At 46.9% G+C, this 20,448-nt stretch overlaps 1 protein-coding gene and 1 long non-coding RNA gene across 3 annotated transcripts in view; one reads left to right on the top strand and one right to left on the bottom strand.

The window, feature by feature from the left end:
• The window catches only part of NHERF2 (NHERF family PDZ scaffold protein 2), a 100,756-nt gene that overhangs the window by 8,361 nt on the left and 71,947 nt on the right, over positions 1-20,448 (bottom strand). For both annotated transcript variants that reach the window (XM_075010207.1, XM_075010208.1), the window contains exons 3-4: positions 8,245-8,424; positions 2,386-2,539 (exon numbers count right to left, since the gene is read on the bottom strand). In XM_075010207.1, the coding sequence (XP_074866308.1) occupies positions 2,386-2,539; positions 8,245-8,424 (334 nt within the window). The remainder of the gene's footprint in view (positions 1-2,385; positions 2,540-8,244; positions 8,425-20,448) is intronic.
• LOC142021435 (uncharacterized) lies at positions 2,424-8,340 on the top strand. Its single transcript, XR_012647690.1, has 4 exons — positions 2,424-2,561; positions 4,353-4,555; positions 7,536-7,795; positions 8,205-8,340. It is a non-coding gene; the product is annotated as an uncharacterized LOC142021435 (long non-coding RNA).

The raw sequence follows: 20,448 nt of genomic DNA, 5'->3' as shown, positions 1-20,448 counted from the left end.
TCACTGGGAAGTACAATTATGCCAGTCATGGTGGTACCAGTAGGAAATAGGTAACCTCTCTGTCGATGCTGTAAGTTTCTTGGGCAAGGCTTGTGTTTTGTGTGTGATTGTGTAGCACCAACACAGTCAGACCATGGGTCAAATGGGGCCCTTTGGATGCTATCATAAAACAAATATTATTAATGAGGTTTTCACATTTCATTGTGTAACAAAATCTAGCCAAAACAGGTGCAAAAAGTGCTCATTGTCGATGCATCGGGGTAAATTCAGGACACTTTCCATACCAGGGGAATCCAAAGTTGCCACTTCTAGTGCAAATGCGCTGCATCCCTGTCTGTTGTGACATCCTGCCGATGCCAGCAGCATTTCAGAACTGTTCTAAAGCTCTGCCAACCCAGCTGTCAGGACTCAACCACTGGCACAGCCAAAAACCAGAACAGCCATGCGAAGTCTGCATGAGTGGCAGTCAGTGACACCCCCCTCCCCGCCCCTTTGGGTGCAAGCCAGGGCAATTTCAAATGAAAATCTTAATGGGAGATCTAGGGTGGTTGTTTTGTTGGGTGTTTTTAAACTCAGTCTGTGTCTTGATGAGTGGCCACATGGGCCTGATTCCTAGTGAACATGAAATCGGCAAAGAAAAGTTGTGACAAAACATGCCCTAGTGCCGCAGTCAGAGCTTTGATGCCAGGACATGCTGCTTGCAGAGACAACTGCCTATCAGGCATGTCTCAGTAACACTGACTGCATCTCCTCCAGCAGAGCACAAGGCCTTCATTATCCTGTGTGCCAACAGCAGAGTATTTTTTTCATCATCTCCTCTTGTTCCATTTTGAATTCTGAACATCTAACACTGCTTTCCTCCCCGGCTGGTGCTACTAATTGTTTGACCCATATTTTTGGACAGTTCACTCCACTGGATACTTGAAAGAGCCAAGTGATTGCCTGAGCCAGAATTCAGTTTAGATAAGAAACAGCTGTGCTGAAAAATAGAGCTCCCCGTTCAGCCAGCCAGCAAGGATGGAAATATGTGTTTGGTGGAATGCAGAGATCTCTCCCAGCACAGGAGTCCGCAGCTCCACAAGTCAAAGAGTAGATAGGCAGCTTTCTCTGCCAGTTCTCGACAGCAAAGATAATGTTGCACCAATCATCAGCTCTCTCTCTGTCATGTGAAACATCTTCCTTCACTTACATATGGCACTTGGTCTGTGTGTCTGCATACATGCACAGGCTTTCTAAAGGCTCCTAGAATTTATAGGATCTTTACATTATTTTCCCTTGTGATGTCCAAATCCAGACATTCTGAGTAAAAGAAAATACGTTCCAGGACAGCAGTGGTATAACTTGCAGGCTCCACTCTGGCTTCTTGTCCCTTTCCAGACTTCCTTGCCCCTCCATAAGTATATGACACAGGTTATCTTCAGGACTTAGGAACTTGTATTGTAGGGTCAAACCTAGTCTGGTAGCCCACCACTGATAGTGCTACATGCTTCAGAGAAAACTGAAAGGAATGCCTGTAGAACTGTATAATAATTTATTAATGGAAGTTTGTTCCTAACCTCAGGCAGTTAGGCTTCATCTTATGTCCTAAAGCATGGTTTCCCAAACTGGGGGGCATGAAGAAATTCCAGGGGGAGCATAAGGCAACCCAGCCCCCTCCCTCCTCCTCCCCCCCAGTCATTCCCCACACCCAAAGAAAAAGCTGGCCCTTGTTTCCAGCTCTCAGCCCCTTCCATTTCACGTAGGTGACCTGGTGCAGCTGCTGTAAGAACCAGGCAGCCAGCAAAGGCCCATGTGGAGCTAGCTGCCTGCTGCAAAGGTGAGTGAGTGTGGGGGGAGAGGGAGGGGGAGGATGGAGTTAGATGAGGGGCTGGTGGTGCCTGGCTTTAGGAGAGGGGCTCAGGCAGGCGGCTCACAGGCAGCTGGCGCATGGTAAAACAGAGGTTGCGGGGGTGTGAGGGTTTCTCAAAAATCAAAAGGGGGGCGTGATGCCAGAAAGTTTGGGAACCACTGTCCTAAAGCATTAAGACTGATGTTACTTATAAACATTTACCGTAGCTAGTTATACATGACATGCTTGCTGTTCATAGCAACGTCTCATTCTCTCCTGAATCCTACCTAAACTGGTCTCTACAAACTCTTGTGGCAGGGAGTCCCAGGGGTTAACTGAGAATTGTATAAAAGCAAATGCACCTGGGACGTGTTCTGTTTATAAAAACCTCATCGAAACTCAGGTAACTAGCAGTAGGGGCTATATGAGCACCAAGACAAACAGAGGAAGTCACTGGGACCTGTAGTTCTAAATCCCATTTGAAAGTCCAACACTCAAATCTCAGAATCACTGTAGGGTTCAGGGAACAGCTGTGTGGGGGTTAAGAAGAGTGTCACCTTTGATGTGCTCCTCTGTGGGGATTATCCCCAATTTCTTGAAGTATTCATCTGTTTCAGGATCCACCACTAGAAGTTTGGCTTCGTTCTCCTTGGACTTGATGTTTGACACAACCTCCGAGTGTTTCATGCCATCCACATTTATCCCGTTCACCTGCAAAAGGGACAACAGGGGTGTAAGTGCTTCTGGACAGATTACGCCAACACCAATGCAAAAATCATCATACGTAGTGAGAGGGAAACTTTAGAACCGTGTTTCCTGTGCAGTGCGGGAGGGCAGCTTTTAGCCTGCGCGCCAGCCTAAGTAAAAAATGTGAGCATCTGTTTGACAAATGCTTGGTGCTGCACACCACCACATCAGGAACTGCACTTCACCAGCTGGAATGTCTCCACACGTGCAGTTAAATTAACAGCCTCAGAGGCAATTTTGTGTCACTGATGGGTTTCTATTCATGACCCCCAAGCACTCACAATGGGCTCGCTACAAGAGATGCTCCCTCTTCTTGTGGGTTTGTAGATTAGGGAACACGAGCTAAAGGCTCTTCTTCCTTTCATGCTAGCCACCAATTCCTACTATGTTTGTCTTAGGTTTTGCCTTGAAGCTGGGCAGGTGAGAGGGACTGTACCCAGAGAATAGCTGGATGAACTTTCATTCAGAGGTCCCTGCAAGAGCATCTTCCATTAGGTCTCACCAAGTCCCAGGTCACCGCTGCCTTTTACCCACCTCTTGAATGTGCATGTTCCATTGGCCATGAGAGCGGGCCTCTCCAACACTGAACTCAGCTCTCCTGAGAGCTGGGCAGTGTTCAAGGAGCTTTTAAATATTTTTTCTGTCTGGAATCACTGGTGTCCGGGTGGCCTCTGGCCAGTGCAGTTCGCTCCAGCACACTCTCCAATGGTTTGCCCAGTGCCATTCTAAATGGCCTAAGTCTCCAATACCACTTTCCTTGAGAGAGAGCTCAGCTGATTCCCCTATTATGTTCCCCTTCACAACCCAAGTCGCTGGTTGGTCCTTTCTGTCTACAAAACCAGGTCTCCGCAGCTCGGAGGTCTGCAAGTCTTCACCACAGGTCCCCACTCATGAGCTGATGCTACATGGCCAGCTTAAAAAACCCAACAAGGATCTCACATTGGAGAAAACGATTGTCTATTTGCTCCTCTGTATTTGCTAAAGAGAGAGCTGCATCTCTCTACCAGTACCAAAAGCACTGATTAATTGCTGTTCTTTGTGGGATGCTAATCGGTGCCTGTAAAGAACTGAGATATTATTCTCTTCATTATTCTGTGCAACAAAGGAGGAACAATTGTAACCGTGAAGCATTACTCCTGGTGCTGAGGGAGTACACATGGTGTCCCAAGCAAAAAAAATACTGAGGCTGGCAAGCTGCTTATTGATACAGCCACCTCCATTACTTCCACTCAATCAACCCTTCTTAGTGCTAATTTTTTAATTGCGTGCTCTTTATTCAGACACAAAACACAACCATCAACTCCTCATCTGGTTTGCACTTTGCATTTTAAAAAGACAGCTCAGTGGATTTCAAAACAGACGTGCTGATTTAGTCTGAGCAGTAATGCAACAGAGAGAGGTGATCCACGCAGCAGAACGTGTATTACGAGGACAACTGGTAATGAAATTATCCAGCCCTCTAACACCATATTGCTACTACATTGTAATGAGTTTTGAATGAGCTGAAGTGCTCAGAGATGCTGTTCATGGCAAGAGGGTTGTTAGCAACCATAACTGTGTTTCTGTTAAAGGGCTTGGATCATTTTATAATCAATTATATCTTTATCACACACATATGACAGGATAACTCTCACGTCATGTTTCAGGGCATCAGCTGATTTCTCCATTACCCACTGAATCGCTTTTTCCAGCCCCACACCATCACAGCACTGCAGCACTTTTCACAGCAGGAGTTCAAAGAATGCTTCTAATATTAACATATTTTCTCTTTTACCAGGTCAGTATTACCTTCCCCCAGCTGTAAAAAAGGGATACGAAGGCAAAGAGTTGCAAAGTGACTTGTCAAGTATTACACAGCAAGTCAGTAGCAGGGCCTAGAATGGAACCAAGGAGACCTGAGTGAGACAGACTGAACCCCAGATCTACTCCTGGGAGGGCAACTACCTTGACGTGGGGTTTCACTTTATACTAAACATACAGGTATTGGCGATTGCAAGAATCAGGGTACAAACTAGTCAGGTCATATGGCTGGATAAAAACTTGTCTTCCCCCAAAGGCCCAGTTATATTGGTTGGGCATTAAAGCCTCCAGTCACCAAAGTCTTTGTGTGGCACCATTCACCATCACATTGTGAGGGGATCCCGGCTGGTGAATGGGCAGAGAGCCCACCTAGGGGCAGGGGAGGGAAACACCTACAAAACGGGGCTAGCTAGTGCCACAAATCCAGAGATAGGGGTCAGCTGGGAAGCTCAAGCTGTCCCCTAAGTTTGAGAGGGTTTGGCTCAAAGGGATGGATTCAAGGCCCATCTCTACTAGGCCCACCATCCGTGTCCTGTCCCGCCGGAGTACCAGGGTCAGTCACAGCCGCAACCCGCAGCCATGCTTCCAGGGCAAACACACACCTAGGCCTTCTGCCGCCTCTCCATATCCTAGCAACACGGTCTGCTTCCTCCCCATCATCTCTTGCTGCGAAAGGCCGCTTGCCCTTCAGTGAATTCAGGTGTCAGGGCACAGCAAGCTGGCGCGCGCAGACATTTGGGTGGCCCCTGGCTATGATCAGGGAGCACGTAGCTTTTTTAACCCTGGCTCACCCAGTGAGGCTCAGACAAGTCTTTTCAGTTCGCACCAGGTACTAACCTCATTAAACAAACACCTGGGCCAGCCAATACATTCCCATGGAACGGGGAGGCTGATGGGAGGTGTGGTTTGAAACTCAGCTCCCCCTTAGCTGGCAGGGAGCAGCTTTTTACCCAAAATCCCTGGGTTGCCCATAAAACTCCTCAACAAAGAGGAGCTGTTTCACATCAAATATTTATGGAAGCCCGAAGAGCCAGCACGTGGCTCAGGTTTCCAAAGGCTCCAGCTCGCCTCATCCCTTTGTGCGCATTGGAGGCCATGCCAGGGATCAATAAATAAATAATAAAATGCCTCCCGGTGACATACTGCTCAGCCAGAAAATGCCCGCCCGCCCAGCACACTCACAGTACATGCATTAAACATTCAGGTGCCAGGACAGGGCATGGTGAGGCCGTGAGGAGCAGCAGGTCTCAGGGCAGGTAGGGTTCCCAGCTGCCAGGCACATATGTTCAAGAGATGTTTAGGGCATGACCGACCACCATGACGACCTCAGCACCAATGAATATATTACTTTAACAGAGCCGGGCTGCAATTCAGCAAAACCAACTGGCACGTGCCTAGGTGCACCAGTAGTCTCCATTCATGTCAATGGGATTATTCACTGGTTGAAACCAGGCAACATGCTTTCCTATATTGGGATCTCAAAGCACATGCTTACCTGCTCGCCCTGGTGGCCTTTGGAACACTCAGCCACTGTCACTAAGCAATAGTCTGAGTTTGTTAACCTTCAGAGCATGGTGCAAACCCCAGCTCGGCCCCCTAGCTGGAAAGGCAGTTGCTAGGGCTGAGTCACGGTGGGGTGGGAATCCAGGGGAAATGGTTTAAACTCTCTTTGGAACAGACACTGGACTTGACTATAGGCATGTATAGCGCTGAGCACAGAGAGGCACCCACCTGAATGGTCTACAGGTACTACCATGATAGAGATTTTAAACAACATAATAAGTTGCTGGAGAATTTGATCTTGGGTTAAGTGACAGCTCTGTTTATTTATGGGTGTAGGTTTAAAATACTGTCAGGAGTTTACAGAGCTTTTGAAGGTCTTTGTTATAGAGCAGTAAGAATTACATGCATTAAATTAAAGCAAGCAGTCTTGAGGCACTTTACAGAGTAACAATTTAGTCAGGTAATGAGCCTTCATGGGCAGGACCCACTTCTTCAGATACTGATCCTTACTTTTGCACCAAATCTGAAGATGTAGGTCTTACCCACCACCAAAGCTCATTACCTAATAAATAAAATTGGTAGTCTGTAAGATGCTACAAGACTGCTTGTTGTTTTTTTCTTGGGAAGCTACAGACTAACATGGCTACCCATCTGAGATTAAATTACAGCAAGTACATATAAGGAATGGTGCTTCTGTCATTTTAAACAATCTATTGTTCACAATTAAGTAAAAGAGCAAACTCCTTTAAGGAAGGTTTATTTATTTTGCTAATTCAACACAATCCACAATTTCCCATTTTAAAGGTTTGCACAGTTTGTTACTATAGTTTCAACTGGATACATGAGACTTCACTTCCTGTGCTAAGCTATGGTGAAATAGCGATGCTGTATACTGTTAAACAGCTGCCATACATCACACCAGAGGTGGCTGCATTTTAGTGACACGTAAAGCAGTCGCTACCCAAAGGGACAAAAATTCTCCTGTATTTCCAGCACGGCTTCCCTAGCCAAACCGGCTCATGCCACTTCCCTCAGGTGAGTAGAAGTTACTGCACGGAACCTGCAAGAGACCCTTTGTGCAAACCAGAGAGGCTTCTGTCCATCATCTGCAAAATGCACTGTGTCTTCTGGGGAGGGAAGAGGCTATGTAGGGGGAGGATGTTATCTAAAAGGGTCAGAGGTACATCATGGGGCAGCTCAGCAGCTGACACTGAAGAAGCAGCAGAAAATTTCCTGAGCTTCACCAAATCTGGGAGGTGGCCTGGAAATGCTATCAGAAATCAAACTTGTTTCCTACAGATGTCTGGCCCAAGGAGGTATTTAATGCAGGGGTAGGCTCAAGACAAATCCTTGGATCCGGACACATTCTTCCTCCAAAACTAAGATAGTTCAGGTCCAGACTTTACAGCTCACCCCCAATCTGTGCAGAAGGGGCACTCCCATTTGGTGATCCCAAAGCAGGTTAATGCCCAAGAGGCACAGCTGAGAAAAGCACAGAGGCTGGAGGGAGAAAGCCCTGCTAGCTCTCTGAAGGCCAGTTAAAGTGTCCCACCCCTCCCTGATGGGCAGAGGGCGACTCTAGCTAACCAGGGCCATTAGCATTGTCCTTTAGGATTCGGACCAGTGATTAAGACTGGCTGCATTTAATCAACTGCAGAACTTATTCCAGTGGAGCAAATCGGATTCCCCTCCAAGGAGGCGGAGCAGCCAGACATCCGCCCTGACTGAAAAAGTACAGCATCATTGGAAGACTGCAAATCCCCTCTGCAGTGGTACTGCCAAGCGCCAGCCAGCTGCTACTGGATCCTTGAAAGGAGGAATGCATTGACCGTGCAAGACACCTTCACTTGCGCTGCTATGGGAATGTTTGCTGGGTTTTCACAATATGGAGGAGGAAACAGAATGACAGGCTCATGGGTAAGTCTGGACTGGGTCTCCAAGGTCACTCCCTGCAATGCACTAGGGCTAGCCACTCATCTTCTCTGTCTGTACACAGGGGGAGCCCTGGTCTGCCTCAGAGGGTTAATTCTCTGCTGTAGCCAGGCTGCTCTGAGAGCCTGGGGGGGGAGGCTGCAGGAAGGGCAGCGTGCTGGGGTAGTTATGAGTCCTAAAAATTGAAAGCTCGCTAATTCATTTCCTGCTACCAACCCAGCATGGCCTCAAAGGTATTTAAAGGCCCAACTTCCACTGAGACCCACGGGAGTTGGGCACCCAAATACCTTTGAGGACCTGGACCTGTCACCATTTGCTTGTCTTGTGATAGCCAACCTCTTTGGGAGAGAACTAGGATTCCCTGCCTGGCAACACTCCTTCTGTTCCACCACAGCCCCCAAGTCCATGCAGCTAGATGCCTGCCAGGCCCGTACCTCTACCAGCTTGTCCTGGGGTCGGAGGCCCGCACGAGAGGCTGGCGAATCTGGATCTACCGAACGGATGAACTGCCCAGGTCTGGACTTCTCGCTGTGGAGGTTGAAGCCATAGCCACTGGGGCCTTTCTTCAGGTGACAGAGACGTGGACGCAGCTCCTTTGTTTGTCCATTTAAATCCTGGTGAAAAAAAATAAAAACCTCTGTGTTATATTTGCTACTTTGGGGAGGGGGAGGCGGGAGCTAATGCAACACTTACAAACAAAAACAACCCAGAAATGGTGTATTGAGATACAGACCCTCCTCTCCCAGCTAAACAGGGACACAATAACATATGCATTTCCTCAAATTGAGTCTATTTTAAAAGGCCAATTGTCCAACTCCACTCTGATACAAGAAACAAAAATGCATTTCCTGCATCGCAAACTGCCTGGATAAAATACACCCATTCGTCCGGCCTCCCACCTCCCAACACGGGGGTCTGACCCTTGCCCCAGGGCAGAAAGGAAACAGAGAAACAAGAGCTTATTTGCAGAACACAGGATTTAGGAGACAATGCATTAACCTTAGTTATTCATTTAAGGCAGGGTCATGCCCTTGATCCTGCTGCCATCAGCAGCCACTGCACATGGCTATAATAAATAACTTCCCTTTCGGGAGCCCCATCATTCTGAGGGATCCTGAAGAACCCAACGGCCAGTCACATGCTGTCTCACAGGATCCCTTCCCTCTGCACTAGGATGGGCTAACGTGACGGCACAAAAAAACAGTGCAATGGGTTCAGGGTCTGGCCACAGAGTAACTACCCATTATACAATGGAGCCCACACGAGAAAGGCATCGTCCATGCTGGAATTCAACCAGCACCCTCGCCCTGGCAGAAAGGGCCCTAAGCTGTTGGGGCTTGTGGATAAAGGGCCTGCTAGGAACCTTAAGAGGGCCCCTCATTCGGCATCTAACATGACCCATCTGTTTCTGGGATGGCCTAGGGAAAAGACAGAGAACTCACAGGTGTTGCTTCGTAGAGATCATGGTCTGTGTGCAGTGAAACCCGACTGGCAGCTCCGTAGCCCACGCTGCCTTTGCGCCTAGCACTGAGGAAGCCATCTGCTGACATGACCATGTGCACAGCCCTGGACGGGCTGGAGAGCCAACCCGCAGCCATGAAGGCTGGACTGAGAGGAAGGGAGTCTTGTGGCTGATGTCCAAGGGCCTGGCCTTGCTTTCTGGTTAACTCAGAGGAGTGGTGGAGTTCCATTTATAAAGACACACGAACACTTAGGGATCCCCTTGGGTTGGACAGTGTAACAATGCCATCTGTGAGGCGGCAGGTGCTTGGATGTTCCACACAACTCACTTGTCCTGACACCCTTAGCGTGACGTGACATGAGTAAGTGAGCCTATGTTCAGATGGAGGGACTGGGTATCGATATCACGGCTTGAACTACAGCCCAAAGGGGCCTTCTGAAGCCTTCTCTCCAGCCTTCAGGAGGTGCTGTGGTTTTCCCAGACTCTAGCCGCACTGCCCCACAAAAACACAGAGGAAAACCAACGGTCTGCTACAAGCAAAGGAGGAGGGAGGTGCTGACTCAGCGCTGGCAATGTGTCTGCTAGGCCAAGGAGCACCATTGCAGAGCTCCCAGCCGTGGCAAGTCCATGCCACAGAAGAAAGTCCCCGTGGCATCCAGCAGGGTTGAATTCCCACGCCAGCCTCATCCCATCTCATACCAGCAGGGCCCAACGTATGCAGGCTCGCTGGCTGAGTCTAGGCTGGGAAGTCCACGCCACAAAGCAAGAGAAGCCCAGGCCGGGGTGTGAGAGGAGGTTGGGGAGTAAACGTGAGGCTAGGTTGAGGGCTAGTCATGACATGCCACTACCCCTCTAGCCATCCCCAGAGATGGCTTGTCTCGTCCTTGCCTGGGCTAAGTGTAGTCTGTCGCTCGTCTCCTTCGACCAGGGCATGTAACAGCCATGAGATAGCTCGTGAATCCAGTGCACAGCCATACGCAGCTGCGGCGAGTAGCACGGGGCAAGCCCCTACCTTCTCAGTCAGAGGCTGGCCCACGTTCAAAGGGGTAACAGCCCCACTCCTTTGCCTACAACACGTGAGCTGCCGCTGAGCAACCAGCCCTTTGCCCCAGCTGCTAAGCAAAGGCCTACTAGGGACTGAACAGGCACGGCTGGGGACATCATTCACCTCCGCAGTGCCCTACCTGCTGCCCCTCCAGTTAGCAAGAAGCAAAGCAGGTAGGGTTGAATAGCAAACCCCACTTTGCCCGCACCCTTCCCTCCAAAAAAAGAAAACCTCACAAAGAAAGTTCTGAAGAGTCTCCCAGCTCTTGCTCAGTTCTGCAGCTGCTGCCATGCTCCCAGCCCGCAGCAAAGCCTGTTCCTGCAGTATGGCTAGACTGGCTGGCAACAGCAAACAGCCTTGCCCATGCTTCCCAGCCACGTGGGCCGACCCAAGAGGGACGCAGAGCTGAGAGAAATGCCTAACGCTAGGTGCCGTGTCTGGACACGCATACGGGGATGGTGGAGCCTAATATCTGGGGAGGAACTCAAGCATGCGACATGACATCAGGACTCCTAAGTTCTCCTCCCATTTCTGCCACTGCCTCGCAGTTAACCATTTGCCAGGCTTGTATGGAAAGGACAGGCTGAACTTCTCTAGACTGGAATGATTTTAGTTAGCTGGATGTCTACTTATCATGGCTGGGGCCAAGTTTCCCACAGTCCAATAAAGTTTGTTTCCAGCCAGCAGTGCTGGCTCTCAGTGTTCTGAGCTGGGGTTTTTTTTAGCTGTAATTCACCCCTAAATGTCTCAAGACCCCAGTGAGCCATGGTAGCGTTGGTAATGCTGCTAGACAATATTGACCTCCTGTGGTTTGGAAAATTCTCTGGTTCAAACACCAGTCAGGTGCTGAGGGTGCCCGAATATAGACATTCAACCTGCACCATTCTAACCTACAGCAGACAGCATTTGCAGTAACTACAATGGTTTCTACTGGCCACCAATATCAGCTAGCTCATGACATTTTCACCAGCTGGTTTTTTTTCCTTTTTGGTTGCATTTCATCTGGATTGACCACAGAGCTCCATTCACGCACTGTCACTGCACTCTCTTTTACAGGAACTGGGTTTCTTCTGTTTATTTTGTTGTAATTACAGCTGAGCCTGGCTTGCTGGTACAGCTCGAACAAACACATCCGTTTATCCTCCGGGGTCCCAGAGAGCTATTATGGGTCCGTGGAAAGTAAAACACTGACTATATAAAAGCTTGCTGTAGGCAACCGATACAAATTTCAGGATCACGTGGTATGTTTAGCACTTTCCCTCATTCATGTGAGCACTGGAGGAAATTGCCTTATTTCAACAACTGGGGTCACGTGGCTCAGCTCAGAAATGATTCAAAGCAGCAAATATTGGGTTTTGCATAACCTGCAAAACCTGAGATTATTCTTTCCAATTCATTAGCAATAGAGGGGTGGAGATTTATAGGCATATAGATTAGACCTGCTCCAAAAATGGGAATTATTTTTGATGGGAAATAAAAAGAAAATTGTAGGTGTTTCCTGTGAACAATTTTTGGTTTTTCATTGAAAAAGAACATAAAATATTTTTTTGCTAAACATTTTCTAACTCTCCTTCAATTTAAAAAAGTCTGGTTTTGGTAAATATCTTGGATTTTTTTTCTGAAAAAAAAAAAAAAAAAAATCAGAAAGTTTCAACCCAAATGGAAATGTTCTGTGCCAATTTGTGTGTGTCAAAAAGCTATTTTTCAGAGAAAATAATGTGATGAAAAAATTCTGATGAGATCTTAATTTATAGATTTAGAAACCAGCTGAGTTGCCCTATTGGGAGAACTAGGAGGGGACAAAATTCTTCTCTATCTTTCTGAGCCAGACAGTGCTTGGCAGTCCTGCAGGACTGCCCGACATGGAGATCCACTAGCACCCAGGGCTAACGGAACTATTTATACAGTGGGGGTGCTGAGAGCCACAGAATTGAACTGTGAACCCTCTTGAAGTCCAGGGTGTACCAGCTCCCCTAGATCCAGCACCTACGGTAGTACCAACTACGACACCGCCAGCATTGGGTTGTGATCTGCGCACACAAGGGGGCAGGTGCCTCTGAAGGCAAGCTGGAAACGCAAGCAACCGCCTTCCCCCTTTGCCCTGTCTCTGCATGAATTACTCTGCAGGCCTTGGTACTGACTCTCCAGGGCAAAGCACAAGCCGCAGATTAGCCGTAAGCAAAACAGCACCGTGCCCTGTAGAAACCTGCAGATTACTAAACAGATGGTGTGCACTGGGCTTAGACCCAGTTCTCTGCTTTGAGGACATAGGTCTTGTGCTAGACCTCTGGGAAGGACTGAACTAAACCTGTGCCTTATGGCAGCGCTTCTCAAACTGCTGTAGGGGTGACCCTTTCGTACAGCAGCTGAAGAGCATGGACCACCCCCTCCTTGTAAATTAAAAATGTTTTTATAGGAGGCTACATGGGAGTTGGGATGGAGGCTGACAGCTCACCCACCCCTCCTCAAGTAATAAACTTGTGAGTCCTGAGGGGGGTCAGCCCCCTGTGCGAGATCTCTGCCCGAAAGCTTCCACTAGCATAATCATGGTGTTTGAATCTTACTACAAAATAGACTGTGGTTAATATAGGCTGTTTCCTGTGCAACAATACTGACAATCCCATTCTCTGCCGGAACCCACCCTTGGTAGAACTATACACACTTTACAAGCACTAGCTGTGTCTCCTGTAGCAGAACTCAGGAAGCCTGTGTTCTGTTCCCGCCTCTGCCACTGGCTGCTGGGTAACCCTGAGCAAGCCATGGTGATGCCACGTGCCTCAGTTTACCCAATCTGCATAATCATAACAACTTCCCTTTGTAAAGCACTTTGAGACCTCTGGATAAAAAACGCCCTATGAATATGGCCTCTTACTATTAGCTGATGCAGTGTGACAATTTGCCTGGCAGGTAGACAAGCATTATCTCCATTTGCAGATAAGGAAAAGGATCAGAGTGAAATGTAGCTGCAGTACAATTGAATGACAAGGCCAGATAAATTGACCCCAAAGCTGGTGACACAAGTTTTGGATTTTTCTTCTTCTTTTTTTTTTTTTTTTTACAATTAACATTGTTCCACAAAAGATACGTCTTCTGCCCCCCAGAAAGTATTTTGTTGGAGAAAATTTTCAATCAGCTCTGAACTGATACTTAAATCAGTCAGAGATGGACTAGGACCCACAGACGCGCATTAAGATGTTGCATAATGGAACAAAACCCACCGCATCCATGATAAAGGATGGCTGGAGTGGTAGTGAATAGCTGTTTGTTACTTACTGGATTGCTTACATGGAATGGGGAAGTAACAAACCCCTGTACCTAAAGCAGCTTCTTGCTTGACAGCCACAATAGACTGGTGAGGGGCATTAAAAGGAATCCACTGTTAGTGTCCGGGAATGGACACAAATGGAAAGTCTACCCACCCCGGCTCCACCCTGTCCCTCTTGTTCACTAGCAGCTCCTTAGCATCTGATGTTCCTCCCTGGCTTTTGCATTGTCACAGCTGTCCCTCATCTGAGAGACACGGAACAAACCCCAAAGCAATCAGAAGCCAGAATCCCTCACTGCTCTCCTCCCATCAGGTTTATGTGAAATTAAATGCACCATAAATGTTCCAGTCACATTTTCCCCTAACCTCTTAATCACATCAGAAACGTCTCTGGATTCAGATTCAAAACGCTGCCAAGACTCCCTGTGGAGGCACAGGGAACCAGTACTGTGGTTGCCCTCCCTGAACCGAGAATGAAGCAGCCACACTCTGGCGCTGACAGGGGAGCGATAATTCCATTTGCCAGATGACATATAGCTTATGCCTCGCTAGCAGCCAGAAGGACTGCCCTGCTCTCCACACAGGATGTCTTCAGAGAGCAACAAGCGCACATCGCCTTACAGCAAGGACAACTTCACAGCAGGGTTACTGTGGATTAGTACACAGATTGTTATGCAGGAGAATTCCATACATCAGGCAGGTCATTCTGCTCTGTATCAGTTTCAAACTGCACAAAGTAAAATAGTTGCTGAAAATTAAGGGAGTATGTTATAGGGTCTCTATAATGCTAAAAATCCTTTTAAGGGGAGCACTATCACCCCCAAAGTAACCAGAACAGTGCCAGGTGCTCGCAAGCATGCATTCTCTGTCACCACCTCACAATGTGCCCATGTGCTATTCACCCCACCATTCTGCCTCAGTTTCTCCATCTGTAATGGAGAAATGAAACTTACTGCCTCCCCACAAGGTTCGGCGGATTACAGTGATATTAACATCACATTCATGGTGTTATCCAAAACATTTATAGTCTGTAATTGACCAACCAGTATTATACTGCAGCCCATACATCAGAAAGTGACTTGGCCAGTGTTGGAGTCATACGGAGTGGATAGCAGACTAATATAGTTGTTGAAAGATATCAGTGATAATGCGGAGGCAGCGGTGAGAACATGCGAGGAGTTGGGAAGTTGGTTTAAAACAAGTAGAGGCACGAGACAAGGAGCCCCAATATTGCCAAGTATCTTCATCGCACATCTGGACAGAGCAATGGACAAGATCAAGGAACCAGGTAGAAGGGATATCTCTGCATGGGAAAGGAATTAACAACTTGAGGTTCGCGGATGATATAGTCATCACCGAGGAAGATGAGGAGAAGCTAGCGAAAACAGCGTGGGTGTTAAACGAAGAAGGGAAGCGGTACAGACTGATTATGAACATCGATAAAACAAAAACAATGGTATTTGGAGATAAGAAAATAGGAAGGAAGATCAGCGTGGATGGTATTGAACTAGAAAATGTAGAGAAGTTCACATATCTGGGGAGCAACATAACGTATGATCTAGACTGTAAGAAGGAAAGAGCGACTAGAACCATGAAAGCAAGAACGAGTTTGAAGGCGATGGAGAAGATCTGGAAAAACAAAGCAATTAGCTTAAGAATGAAGCTGGGCATCTTGAAAACGTGTGTATTCAGCAGCATGTTGTATGGATGTGAGACATGGGTGATAACGAAAGATTCGAAAAGAAGAATATTGGCGTTTGAAAGGAGTTGTTATAGAAAGATTCTGAGAATAGGATGAATGCAGAAGGTCACCAATGAGGAATTATATAGGAAGATACAGCCGAAAGAGAACCTGCTGCAGAAGGTTATAAAACGGAAGCTACAACTATTTGGACATATTTGCAGAATGAACGACGAACGAAAAATCAAGACCTTGGTATTCGGTATAATGGATGGTTCGAATAGGAGAGGCAGACCCCACAGAGAATGGATAGAGGATGTACTAGATTGGTGTGGAGCTAGTCTACAGAAACTAAGCCACTCCGCACTGGATAGGGAAAGATGGAAGGAAATAGTGAGAGAGGCATCAGACACCAATGGGCGCTGACCCACGGTTATTGATGATGATCATCACCACCACCACAGACTCCCGGCACTTCCTCCATTCCAGAGTCAAAGCTCTGCCCGGGGTAGGGTTTTTGTTTGGGCATTTGATTTTATGAATGTCCTCTTTGTGTTCCTGTTGGCTGGGGTTTATTGGGCAGACGGGTGTGTCGGCGTTGGGAATGTCCTTCTACTGGTGGAATGGCTTGAGACAATTCAAAGCTAAAACAGTTCTTTGATTTATATCGCTAATCATGTCATACGATTATTCGTTTTGTAGTTCTTCTGCACTCCTGAGCTCCATTCTCCAGGGCATCCAAAGCTGCTGGGAAGCACATGTCACAAAGGGTTTTCAGTTACACTGACGAGCACACATTCTTGTTCACATGAGGGTTTGTAAAACTAGTTCATTTTCACAGGTGACCTAAAGTTCGGCCCAACCCTGTGTGGCTGGCTCAAGTAACACAGGCCTCATACAAATCTTAAAGGGAGAATATGACAGGCAGTGAAAAGATCAACATTCAAGTGCTCTCTCACTTCCTGGCACCCTTGTCACAAGAGCAATTACATTATGACGAGACCTCCCCAGGTCTGAGATGTGTTTTTTTAACACAAAAAACATCAGGTAAACAATCTAGTTGTTCATGAGGATTCTACAATGACAGAAGGTTGCACACCCCTTAATGACGAAGCTGTGAATTTACTAACTGGATTTTAACCTCCTCTCTGTTATCCTTTTACAAAAGGGATTTTTCTCCTGAGAAAATAACACAGGTTTAAGCCAACACCTTCTGAAGTCATTGGGACAGTGGAACAGGAATTCTTTTATGTGAGTTTATATAGGGCCTACCATAATGAGCCTAGTCTCTGTATAGGCCTCACCACAGTAGTAATAGTAGTAGTAGCAGCATCCTTCAGTCTACGTAGACTATGGATTGCACCCTTCGTAGTTCCATTTGGGATCATCATTTGCAGCGTCGACTGTGACTGTGAAGGCCCACATGAGAGTGACAGTCCTTGCTGCATCTGTTGCATGTGTAATGGGTGTCTGGCAGGTCCTTAATGTGCTTTCTGTGGGCTCGCTTCTCCTTTGCTAGCTGTCTGATCCTTATCTCACCCTTCTGAAGGCCCTTGCGTAGTTCCTGCCTCCATCTGCTGCGATCGTCTGCCAGCTCCTCCCAGCTGTCCAGCTCGATGTCTACCTCCCTGAGGTCCCTCTTGCAAACATCTTTGTAGTGCAACTGGGGGCATCCGGGAGGCCTCACCACAATACAAATACTAATGCAGGTTGAACATCTGTAGTCCAGCACTCTTGGGACCTGACTGGTGCCAGACAAGAGAATTTGCTGGACCACAGGAGGCCAATATTGTCTAGCACATTACCAGCACTTCCATTGCTTACTGGGCTCTTAGAAGTATCAGAGAGGTAGCCATGTTAGTCTGTCATCTTCGAGAACAACAAGAACAAAGACCAGCTTCATCAGATGCATGAGTGGGGGGGAGGGGTTCAGAGGGGTATTTAATGAGTGGGGTCCCAGTAAGGCACTCATGCATCTGATGAAGTGGGTCTTTGCTCACAAAAGCTTATGCTCCAAAATATGTTAGTCTATAAGGTGCCACAGGACTTGTTGTTGGGCTCTTGAAAGACATTTAGGGGTAAATTATAGGTAAATAACAGCACAGAACACTGAGAGCCAGGACTGGTGGCTGGAAACAAACTTTACGGGACTGTGGAAAACTTAGCCACAGCCACGATAAGTGGTCGTCCAGCTAACCAAAATCATGTCTTACTAAGAATGTTCCCAGATGAGAGAGGTTCAACTGGTATTCCCATGCCTAAAATTAGACACTTGCTTAGGTGTTTTGCTGAGTCAGGGTTTAAACTTTGCACAATTGTTCTTCGGAAAGAGAAGCTGCATATCACCACTTCTTAAGATGTTTGTGTTTGCCTGATTTTTAGTTTTCGTACCTGCACATCACACGAAGAGTGCTCAGTAGAGCCAGCTAAATTTTTTTAACCAAACTTTTTCCAGCAAAAAAAATACACATTCAAAGACACTGAAATAGTTCACAAATTCATATTGATTTTGAGGAATTGTTCTGGTTGGGAAAAGCCTTAAATGGTTGGGAAAAAAAACTGAAATATTTCAATTTGTTTTTTATTCAAAATAGTTTCTCATTTCAAAATTTCCTTTAATTCTATTTAAAACATTAAAAGTGCTTGAAATGGGAAAGAATATGTTTTATTTGAGTCCCAACCAAAAACCCACTTTATTTAACTGTGATTTTCTAAAAATAAGTGTCAAAAAGGGGTTTTTTTTGTTTGACTCAGACGTTTTTTTTCTGATTTTTCAGAACTGCAAGTGGACCAAGAAATCCAGTAGTCACATAGTGCTGCTCCTCAGTGACACATCAGAGAAACACAATAGGAAGTGACAGGTGACTATAAGCCCTTCCGCTATATGAATTTATAATGGAGGGGCCAACTAGTAGAGTTAGATTTGAGATTGTTTTTTTAAAAAAATCCACAATGCTAGAATCACAGAACACTAGAACTGGAAGGGACCTCAAGTGGTTATCAAGTGCAGTCCCCTACCCTCATGGCAGGGCCAAACAACATCTCTGCATCATTCCTGTAAGTTATTTATCCAACCTGTTCTTTAATATCTCCAACGATGGTGATTCTACAACCACCCCGGGCAATTTATTCCATGTTTAACCACCCTGACAGGAAATTTTTCCTAATGTCCAATCTAAACCTTCCTTGCTTCAGTTCAAGTCCATTGCTTCTTGTCCTATCAGGAGGAGAATAATTTTTCTCCCTCCTCCTTTTAACACCTTTTTAGGTACTTGAAAACTGTTAAGTCCTCTCTCAGCCTTCTCTTTTCCAAACTAAACAAACCCAGTTCTTTTAACCTTCTCTCACAGGTCATATTTTCTGGACCTTTAATCATTTTAGTTGCTCTTCTCTGGACACTTTCCAATTTCTCCACATCTTTCCTAAAATGTGGGGCCCAGAACTGGACACAGAACTCCAGCTGAGGCTGAATCAGTGCAGAGTAGAGCAGAAGAATTACTTCTCATGTCTTGCTTCCAACAACTCTGTTAATTCATCCCAGAATCAAGTCTGCTTTTTTTTTTGCACATTTTTCTTGCACATTGTTGACTCATTAGAAATATCAATGTCTGAGAGATGTTGTTTGAACTGCAGTCCTGGCTCTGAATCTGGTGGTTACCATGACCCAGGGCAGGTCTGCAAGTGTACACAAAATAATTTGTTCCTATAAAGCACCAGGGAAGTTTTACTGAGTAACTTGTAACTGGGACCCAATCCAGTAGTATTAACCTTACAAGGCCCATTTTTTGTCCTCTGGGAAGACAATGTGTCACTCACACTGTCCACTAGTAGGACAGCTTTTGTCATGTATTGGATTCAAGGTCAGCTCTGTTTGCAGAGCTAAGCTTTAACACATTATGCATAAAAAATGTAATGGACATTACATACACGTACATGCACCTAAGTGGGGCTGGACTGTGGGATGAATGCTAAAGATGCCGGATTACAGGCTTTTATAATGCAATGAAGTGTTCATTCCAAAGAGTTTATTATACACACGTGCCCGCACACACGTATGCCGGGCATTCCTAACAATTGCCTGGGAAGTCAGAAATACGGACTGGGTAAAATCATTTCATGCCCTACCTTTGGCCTATCTTTACAGAGCCTGAGGCTACTGTGGGGAGGGAAGTTCCCCTAAGATTTCATTTATCTAACCAGTAAGTTCCTCTCTCAGCTGCAAGCTAGGACAACACATGGAAACAACACCCTAAAACAAAATGCACTAAACCCCCTGCTCACCAGAGAAGACTCACAGATTTTCCTGTAAATCACCCCAGGAGTTTCGGCCTGGGGACCATGAGAAAGGCTCAGCAGCAGAAGCGTTCAAGTCTCCCAGGAGAGGAGGATGAAATGCTACAGTCAATGCCTGTTTGTTGTCTTGTAGCAACAGGCAGCCCCGGCGCTGGGCTTCGCATGGGGTTCTGATAGGGCTGGAACCAGTCCAAGGAATGCAGCCCAGGGCCAGTCAGTTCTCACCCCCTCTTCTCACAGCTCCCTGCTTTGCTTCCAGGGGATATCGCCCTGCTCTACAGCTGGTTCGATTCCCCTGCCCCAGCAAGCTGGGAAACAACATGGCTGAAAATACAAAATAGCAAAACACAAAGGACAATCTGTAAGCTGGCTTGTTTTTATAAAACTCAGGCAAAGCTGCTTCCAGTGGCAACTGGCACCAACACTCACTCAGCTGCAGTGCAGCCCAGCTTTTCACTTCGACGTCCCTTAGCCCTGGAAGGCTCGTTTGTTTCAAAGCTGAGAATCTTTGTCCTAAATTCTCAGAGCCAGATCCTGAGCTGGAGCTACAGGGACGCAGACCAGCTGAGGAGCCGGCTCTGCCCTGATTGACACCAGTTGGGGATCTAACCCAGAGTCGATACTACACTCAATGTGCTCTCTACGTGCTAGGTGCTTTCAAACCCTGCAGGACGACAGCACTGAGCCAGTGCGAAACTGGTGCAGAGCTGAGCCCAGCACCTCTGGGGTTGGTGGTTCACGGTCCCGGCACCTCTGGGGTTGGTGGTTCACGGTCCCGGCACCTCTGGGCTTGGTGCATTAACTATGAATGTAATAAAAATGCTTAAGGCCCAGCCCCTCTTTCTTTACAAATTAAGCACTGCCAGGAAAGAGCTCTGAGTACAAGGACAAG

This window comes from Carettochelys insculpta, chromosome 16 (assembly GCF_033958435.1).
Source record: "Carettochelys insculpta isolate YL-2023 chromosome 16, ASM3395843v1, whole genome shotgun sequence".
In the NCBI taxonomy this organism is placed as follows: domain Eukaryota; kingdom Metazoa; phylum Chordata; order Testudines; family Carettochelyidae; genus Carettochelys; species Carettochelys insculpta.
The sequence above is the reverse complement of the archived record's forward strand: the minus strand, read 5'-3'. Positions and strand labels throughout refer to the sequence as shown.